The sequence below is a fragment of the Thalassophryne amazonica genome, chromosome 5 (genome assembly GCF_902500255.1).
Source record: "Thalassophryne amazonica chromosome 5, fThaAma1.1, whole genome shotgun sequence".
Taxonomy (NCBI): Eukaryota; Metazoa; Chordata; class Actinopteri; order Batrachoidiformes; family Batrachoididae; genus Thalassophryne; species Thalassophryne amazonica.
The window spans coordinates 35,106,623-35,116,297 of record NC_047107.1 but is presented as its reverse complement, the minus strand read 5'-3'; the positions used below and the strand labels follow the sequence as shown (position 1 = coordinate 35,116,297).

At 43.8% G+C, this 9,675-nt stretch overlaps 1 protein-coding gene across 5 annotated transcripts in view; it reads left to right on the top strand.

The window, feature by feature from the left end:
* Positions 1-2,741: 2,741 nt before the first annotated feature.
* The window catches only part of LOC117510319 (rho-related BTB domain-containing protein 2-like), a 45,528-nt gene continuing 38,594 nt past the window's right edge, over positions 2,742-9,675 (top strand). For 3 of the 5 annotated variants that reach the window (XM_034169992.1, XM_034169990.1, XM_034169991.1), the window contains exon 1: positions 2,742-2,885. In XM_034169992.1, the coding sequence (XP_034025883.1) occupies positions 2,824-2,885 (62 nt within the window). In that variant the 5' untranslated portion in view covers positions 2,742-2,823. Of the gene's footprint in view, positions 2,886-2,978; positions 3,052-9,675 lie in introns of those variants that run through there. The other 2 variants (XM_034169993.1, XM_034169994.1) reach the window with 2 other exon arrangements.

The following is a 9,675-nucleotide window of genomic DNA, read 5'->3' as shown; positions in this document are numbered from 1 at the left end:
CAGCAAGAATTCTGGCTCACACAGACCTGTTAATTTTTCTTTAAGAAGCCCTCTTATTCTGCACTCTTTACCTGTATTAATTGCACCTGATTGAACTTGTTACCTGTATAAAAGACACCTGTTCACACACTCAGTCAATCACACTCCAACCTGTCCACCATAGCCAAGACCAAAGAGCTGTCTAAGGACACCAGGGACAAAACTGTAGACCTGCACAAGGCTGGGATGGACTACAGGACAACAGGCAAGCAGCTTGGTAGAAGACAACTGTTTATTTATTATTTATTAGAAAGTGGAAGAAACACAAGATGACTGTCAATCTCCCTTGGTGTTGGGAAAGTGTAAGTACACGGACCCACAACAGGGGGTGCAAATGAACGGACAATAGAATAGGTCAAATAACAACACTTTACTGTTGCGAACGTGCACAACAAACACAACAGATTCCACAATAGATCAAAGGTCAAATTACAAGGTGTCGTGTGGGCAGGCTCGAAGATAGGAGACGCCTGTCCAAAGCAGAACCGGAACCACACGATTTCCTCCGCCACCAGACCCCGGGAATACTGGAGCCGCCAAGTCCCGAACTCCCAGGTGGCCACTGCCTCCGCGTGTCGGACCTGGTACTGCTGGCGAGGAACAAAAACACAATTAAACGTGGGTGCGTCTGCACCCAGCAATCTGCACGGCAGGGAAGCTACCTCCACCTCTCGTTGGAGAAAAAGTCTGTTATCACTCACAAAAATCACAACAAAAAGGCTTTCTATCAAGCAGTCAGGCTGAGGATATTACCTTTCAGGTAGAACGATATCTCGGCAAAGAGGTGGAGATGACGTCTTGCTGATATACCGATGCAGATCAGATGAGTGGTGACAGCTGTCACAGGTGGTGAGTGTCAGCTGTCACCCCGGCTGCTCCTGTGAGGCGGCAGCGCCCTCTGGTGCCTGGAGCCCGCACTCCAGGCAGGGTGCCCTCTGGTGGTGGTGGGCCAGCAGTACCTCCTCTTCAGCAGCCCACACAACACTTGGCCTGGGATTCCATGCACGATCTCACTTTGTGGGTTAAGGATGATTCTGAGAAAGCTCAGAACTACACAGGAGGACCTGGTCAGTGACCTGAAGAGAGCTGGGACCACAGTTACAAGATTACATTAGTAACACATGATGCTGTCATGGTTTAAAATCCTGCAGGGCAGCAAGGTTCCCCTGCTCAAGCCAGCACGTCCAGGCCCATTTGAAGTTCACCAATGACCAGCTGGATGATCCAGAGGAGGCATGGGAGAAGGTCATGTGGTCAGATGAGACCAGAATAGAGCTTTTTGGAATCAACTCCACTTACCATGTTTAGAGGATGAGAACAACCCCAAGAAAACCATCCCAACCGTGAAGCATGGGGGTGGAAACATCATACTGTGGGGGTGCTCTTCTGCAAAGGGGACAGGACGACTGCACCGTATTGAAGGGAGGATGGATGGGGTCATGTATTGTGAGATTTTGGCAAACAACCTCCTTCCCTCAGTAAGAGCATTGAAGATGGTTCATGGCTGGGTCTTCCAGCATGACAATGACTCCAAACACACAGCCAGGGCAACTAAGGAGGGGCTCCGTAAGAAGCATTTCAAGGTCCTGGAGTGGCCTGGCCAGTCTCCAGACCTGACTCTATAGAAAATCTTTGGAGGCAGCTGAAACTCCAAACCTGAAAGCTCTAGAGAAGATCTGTATGGAGGAGTGGACCAAAATCCCTGCTGCAGTGTGTGAAAACCTGGTGAAAAACGACAGGAAACATTTGATCTCTGTAATTGCAAACAAAGACTACTGTACCAAATATTAACATTGATTTTCACAGGTGTTGAAATACTTATTTGCAGCAGTAACATACAAATAAATTATTTAAAAAAATCGTACATTGTGATTTCCGGATTTTTTTTTAGATTATCTCTCACAGTATATATATATATATATATATATATATATATATATATATATATATATATATATATATATATATATATATATATATATAATATATCTATATATATATATTCTATTTCTACCTCATTTTCTTATGAAGTACTGTTACAAGTATTATTATTATTGCTTATCCTTGCACACGCTGTTTGATGAACATTACTTGCACCCATCTTGTGTGTTTTTAAGAGCTGACGTAACATGTAAATTTCTCCTCTGTGAGGTCAATAAAGTTTATCTTATCTTATTTTATTTTTCTCTTTTTTCCAGCTCTCCATCCTGATTTGTGAGACAAGTGGACATTCTGCCAGAGTTTATCCGCAAGGATTTAGGAATTTAATTTGTTTTGTGCTTTAACCTGGGACTGTGGGGTTGCTGTCACATTCATGTTTCACATTTGCAAACCCCCAGCATCTTAGAAATATTTGATATTTTTCAAAAAATCGGACACTTTATTAAGACAACTATTTCATATTAACACATTCTTTCTGGCTTGGAGTTGTATGTCTGAATCCTGTTGTTTCTCGGCTGCTCAGCTGTTTTTTGAATTTTGCGCCACTTTAAAGAGTATCAGTGCTTCGTAATGTTTTTATATATATATATATATATGTTTCTATTATTAGCTCCGGAGGGCCTGTCACAGAGGAGGCTCCACAGCGGCTGCAGCTCTGCAGCGCACCGACGCTTCTTCAGCTCAGCGGCGTTTGCGACATCAGACTCGGATTTATATCGCTCTGATCGCTCGGACGTGTGCGCTGGAACAGACGCGCTCGCTCGCTTGTTTTGCAGCCTGGTGTTCACCTTGCACCGAAGATGAATTTACAGACGAGCTGCCGCCAGGTGCAGACCGCATCCGATGGAGCGCTGCGTTTCATCCCGGCCGCCGATCAGCTCGATGCAGTTCTTCCTTACGTCGCGGTAAGAGGAAACCACACCGTGCACCGTGCATGTGAGCGCAATCGAAGCGGGTTTAAAGTCCCTGTGCTCGCTGTGAGCCACATAAACAGGCTCAGGAGCCAGTGACAGAGGCTTACATAACGCCCAATGCAGCAGATCCGCATGACTGTGCCGCGCCTGTCTCCTGGTAGGAATCAAACACAGTTCTGAGTCTGGACCTTATTGATGATCGGATCTTATTAGAACACGTTGGGTGCAGTGTCTGTGGTCCTGAGTGGAGGTGATATCTGGCCTATTGGGATGCAGGTCTGTTCACTCAGTGAAAGGCTGATTTTGTGAATGAGTCACTGCAAGAAATTCCAATCATTAAAAATAAAAAATCCACTAAAGAAATATCGTTGACGAAAATTTGAATCATTTCGTGACGGGTGCACGAGAAACACTCGTGAGACTGGGTTGGAAATATCACAACAATAGGGCTGTGATGAATAATGCTTTCAGGTTGGAATTCAGTAAGATCAGCCAGATTAGCTGAGAAGAGCTGATTAGTCAACGATCACGTTCTGATTATATTAGGCTATGTTCTATGCTCAAACACATACAGTGCACCCTGAAAGTATTCACAGTGATTCACTTCTTCCACATTTTGTGTTACAGCCTATTCCAAAATGGAGTAAACTCATTTTTCCTCCTCAAAATTCTACTCACAACACCCCATAATAATGACACCATGAAAAAATAGTGTTTTGTTTTTTGTTTGTTTGTTTTGCAAATTTATTAAAAATTTAAAAACTAAGAAATCACACCCTTTGCTTCGTGGATGATGCACCTTGATGCCAAATGTGCATCAATTACAGCCTCAAATCTTCTTTAATATGATGCCACAAGCTTGCTGCATCTATCTTTGGGCAGCTTTGCTCATTCCTCTTTGCAGCACCTCTCAAGCTCAACGTTGGATGGGGAGCATCGGTGCACAGACATTTTCAGATCTCTCCAGAGATGTTGAATCGGATTCAGGTCTGGGCTCTGGCTGGGCCACTCAAGGACATTCTTAAGCCCCATTTACACATAGATGGTAAGAGCTCCCGGAAGCGTCCCAGAAGAGTTTTTGGCCATCTTAAGGATCACACGCCGTTGTTAACGCCGGCACTAGGGGGCGTGGCTTAGTTCCGGCTTTACCAGGAATCGTCGAAAAAATTATTCAACATGTCAAATAATTCCGGGAGCGCTCCCGGAGAATTCGCGTGACCACGGAGACACCGCGAACAACGGTGTTTGATACTTTTTAATCGCCGTTTCATCCTGCCCCTTCCTGTAGTGCCACAGTTTACACCGCCGTAATTGGCAGCCAGCATTGTATCCCTAATCAGCGGCATGTAAAACGGCGATAGAGCCCACATCGCCGTCCTCAAGGGCGTTTTAACTGGCGACAGAGGCAGACAAAACGGCGGCGCTAGCGGCAGTACGACGTTCTAAACGCCACCTCCCGGTTAAAACGGTGTTCCAAATGGCCGATAGGCGGCGGTCAACATAAAAACGCTAGCGCGCTGCATGCAGGCCTCTCACTGGTGGCCAGCTCCAGATATTTTTGCAGAGAAGCTCCAGTATGCCTCCTAAAAGAAAATTGGCAGCGGCAAGGACTTACCAAGAGGTCTGGTTTCAAAAGCAGAGGGTAGCCCTGTGGTGGAGACGGAAGCAACACGTTGAGGAGGGTAAAAGGAAGGAGAATAAAAGGCTGAGGATGATCTCACTCCCCCTGCAGTGACAGAGGCATGTATTCCTGCTGCTTCAGCCTATTATACTCTGGGGGCGGTGCCTATATGCAAAAGTTCCTGGAGTAACGCAGGATTTGCCTGGATAAATCCAGCGGTACACAGGGCATTATCGGCGGCAGCAGAACACCGCCGTTCTCACGCGCGTCTTAGAGTTGTCCTGAAGCTGGCTGTGTGATTCGGGTCATTCCCCTGCTGAAAGATGAACCGTCGCCCCAGTCAGAGGTCAAGAGCACTCTGGAGCAGGTTTTCATCCAGGATGTCTCTCTACACTACTGCATTGATCTTTCCCTCAATCCTGACTAGTCTCCCAGTTCAGTTCGGCGGCCCTGGTGGATCCGAACTTTGCCCATTTAGGAGGCCACTGCACTCATTGGGACCTTCAAAGCAGCAGAAATGTTTCTGTACCCTTCCCTGATTTATGCCTCAAGACAATCCTGTCTTTGAGGTCTACAGACAATTCCTTTGACTTCATGCTTGGTTTATGCTCTGAGATGCACTGTGGGACCTTTTATGTAGACAGGTGTGTGCAAATCATGTCCAGTCAACTGAATTTACCCCAGATGGACTCCAATTAAGCTGTAGAAACATCTCATGGATGATGAGTGGAAACAGGATGCACCTGAGCTCAATTTAAAGGCTGTGAATACTGGACCCGGCGCCACGAGGGGGCGTTTGGGGGCGACGCCCCCTCACGTCATCAATCCCACCCCCTCGGATGTGAGAGTTATCAAAAAAATAAAAAGAAAAAAGAAAAAGAAATATAGGAAAATATAGCAAAATATTAGTTATTCAATAATATTATCACTTTACCGGGGCGTTGCTGGGCCGGTATCGTAGATTTACGTTGATGGTACCTGGCTATACCCACCCGCTATGCGTAAACAAATGACATCATAGCGCGCACAGCCCAAGAATTGTCCGCAGAGGGGTGTAAAAAAAAAAAAACTGTCCGCAGAGGAAAAGATGAAAATGCGAGAAGTGTGTTTTGGTCCCAATATGGATATTCCGGATGATTTTCTAATGGATAGTATGACAATGAACAGCAGCTAAAGCAGCCAGCTTGATGAGGATGCACTGGCTAAATTGGAGAGCAGCGCGCGCCAGCTAGCCGAGAGCCAACACGACAAAAGTTAAGTGAGCCAACTTTTTATGTACGCGTTACGTGTTGTGTATCTCAGTAAAAAGTGATAATAATGCAAATAACATGCTGTTGTCATGCGGTATGCATTTTCTTAGTCCCTCCATTCATGGCCAGTTGCCCGCAGGCTGCTCAAGGAAGTCCTACCATTATTTAATGCTTCAATCTTAAATATGATCAATCTATCTTTGTTAGTTGGTTATGTACCACAGGCCTTTAAGGTGGCAGTAATTAACCATTACTTAAAAAGCCATCACTTGACCCAGCTATCTTAGCTAATTATAGGCCAATCTCCAACCTTCCTTTTCTCTCAAAGATTCTTGAGAGGGTAGTTGTAAAACAGCTAACTGATCACCTGCAGAGGAATGGTCTATTTGAAGAGTTTCAGTCAGGTTTTAGAATTCATCATAGTACAGAAACAGCATTAGTGAAGGTTACAAATGATCTTCTTATGGCTTCGGACAGTGGACTTATCTCTGTGCTTGTTCTGTTGGACCTCAGTGCTGCTTTTGATACTGTGACCATAAAATTTTATTACAGAGATTAGAGCATGTCATAGGTATTAAAGGCATTGCGCTGCGGTGGTTTGAATCATATTTGTCTAATAGATTACAGTTTGTTCATGTAAATGGGGAATCTTCTTCACAGACTAAAGTTAATTATGGAGTTCCACAAGGTTCTGTGCTAGGACCCAATTTTATTCACTTTATACATGCTTCCCTTGGGCAGTATTATTAGACGGTATTGCTTAAATTTTCATTGTTACGCAGATGATACCCAGCTTTATCTATCCATGAAGCCAGAGGATACGCACCAATTAGCTAAACTGCAGGATTGTCTTACAGACATAAAGACATGGATGACCTCTAATTTCCTGCTTTTAAACTCAGATAAAACTGAAGTTATTGTACTTGGCCCCACAATCTTAGAAGCATGGTGTTCTAACCAGATCGTTACTCTGGATGGCATTTCCCTGATCTCTAGTAATACTGTGAGAAATCTTGGAGTTATTTTTGATCAGGATATGTCATTCAAAGCGCATATTAAACAAATATGTAGGACTGCCTTTTTGCATTACGCAATATCTCTAAAATCAGAAAGGTCTTGTCTCAGAGTGATGCTGAAAAACTAATTCATGCATTTGTTTCCTCTAGGCTGGACTATTGTAATTCATTATTATCAGGTTGTCCTAAAAGTTCCCTAAAAAGCCTTCAGTTGGTTCAGAATGCTGCAGCTAGAGTACTGACGGGGACTAGCAGGAGAGAGCATATCTCACCCGTGTTGGCCTCCCTTCATTGGCTTCCTGTTAATGCTAGAATAGAATTTAAAATTCTTCTTCTTACTTATAAGGTTTTGAATAATCAGGTCCATCTTATCTTAGGGACCTCATAGTACCATATACCCCATTAGAGCGCTTCGCTCTCAGACTGCGGGCTTACTTGTAGATCCTAGGGTTTGTAAGAGTAGAATGGGAGGCAGAGCCTTCAGCTTTCAGGCTCCTCTCCTGTGGAACCAGCTCCCAATTCAGATCAGGGAGACAGATACCCTCTCTACTTTTAAGATTAGGCTTAAAACTTCCTTTTCGCTAAGGCTTATAGTTAGGGCTGGATCGGGTGACCCTGGACCATCCCTTGGTTATGTTGCTTTAGACGTAGACTGTGTTTCATAATTATTGTATGGCCTTGCCTTGCAATGTGGAGCGCCTTGGGGCAACTGTTTGTTGTGATTTTGGCGCTATACAAGAAAAAAGTTGATTGATTGATTGATATTAAAGTTATGTTTTGTTGTAAATATATCTACATGAAAGGTTTATCTTTGACCCGTTGTGTAACTGTCATGCCCAATTGCGCTGTTTGTGCTTGTAATGGAGGGCTGTATGTGGGGTTAATCTACTGTCTCGTGTCGTTTCTCAGATCAGTTGTTGGTTTGGTTTTGTGGTATGCAGGAGATCACTTGACCGAGGGTCTATACGTTCAAATAATAATTTAAAAAATACTGTCATCACTCTTTACTCTTAGTCTCTTACAACGGTGTAACCTAAATACACGAGCTTTCCAGGAGCGCACCCAATTCATTAGGCACGCTCAGAGGCACGTCACCTCCGGTGTGCACTTTTTTTGGGGGGGGGGGGGGGGGCGACCCCGCCCCCTGTGAAACTCATCGCCCCCCTTAATATTTTTTTTCTGGTGCCATGCCTGGTGAATACTTAAGTACATGTGATTTCTTAGTTTTTGTTCAATAATAATGAATTTGCAAAAATGTAAAAAAAAAAAAAAAAATTGAATTGTGTGTAGAGGTTTGTGGGTAAAAAAATAATATCACCCATTTTGGAATAATGGCTCATTCCAGTAACTGGTAACTCGTAAATTTCCTATTTGAAAGTGACCAGTTATGACTTCAAGGTGTTCCACGCAGACGAACTTGTATGTCAACAAAAGATGGCTGCTGTCCAAGACTTTCGGTACTTATGCTTCTGAAAAGGCAAATGGACTTTCATCAGTCAATTCTCTTAAGTTACTCCCTTCAAAGAGAAGACGATAAACCCACAGCAACATTTTATCTTGTAAAGCTAACACTACATTTGTGCTCCAGTGTGTTTGTGGAATATTCATCGCTAACACTAACTGTTTTTGGTCTAAAGATAGATTTATTATAGAAATTTACTCCTATGAATTTCAATTCAATTTCAATTTATTTTCATTTATATAGCGCCAAATCACAAAAGAGTTGCCTCAAGGTGCTTCACACAAGTAAGGTCTAACCTTACTAACCCCCAGAGCAACAGTGGTAAGGAAAACTCCCTCTGAGGAAGAAACCTCAAGCAGACCAGACTCAAAGGGGTGACCCTCTGCTTGATACTTTTTTTTTCCAGAAAGGCAATACTGCTAATTCTGCAATTGTTTGTGCCCAGAAGCATCCTCAAGACAGGGACTGCTTGGGAAAATATATTTGAAACGGACGAAAAAACATTTTTAGGCACCTGCAGATTCGACATGCAGAGTTTCAACTGTCTGTTGGAAATACTACAACATCAGCTTTTTGAGTTATCAGAAATCCCCCGAAACAAAGCTGGCGATTTTTTCTTTGGTACATGGCAAACCAGAATAGTTTAGAGAGCTCTCAGACAAGTTTAATGTGTCCCAGTCAACTGCACATAGATGTGTTGTGGAACTGCCCAAAATTGTACCGTTTTTTATCTCTTGGTTTTCCATCTGTGACAAGACGGACTCCTCTGTCTCTTTTGCCTGAAAAACATTCAGAACAATTTCGGCACCATTGATGGATGTCACATCAAATTCCGAAGACCACACACACGAGGCGGGGATTATCTCAACAGGAAAAAACTATTACTCCGTTGTCCTGCAAGGGATAATGGATGATACAGATAGATTCGGGACACCTTTGTGGGAGCACCTGGCAGGGTCCATGACGCAAGGGTCCTGCATAAAATCTAATTTAAAATCCAATTTTTCTGGAATGAAAAGATGGGTCACAGTACAAGCTGCTTGGAGGACAGTGCTTACGTCAGGCAAGCTTTTCCATTCATCACAACCCCAATGTGTGACAACGCCACCCTCAGCATGCAGGACCAACAGTACAATGCTAAAGTAAGCAGAGGCCGATGTTTGTAGTCGAACAAGCATTTGGGAGGCTAAAATGCAAGTGGAGGAGAGTCCGAGATCTCCATAATCCCCGACTGGGCATTGTGATTATGACCATTGTGTGTGCATGCATGCTTCACAACCTGTGCATTGGACCTGCTTACATCTGAGATGACCATCCAGGGGCTGTCCAAGGGGAGAGGACAACAACTGCTAAGCAATTTGGTGTTGGCCTATATACATTTCTATTGTTATAAATATAATCAATATGGTACACTTCTAATATTATTTGAATG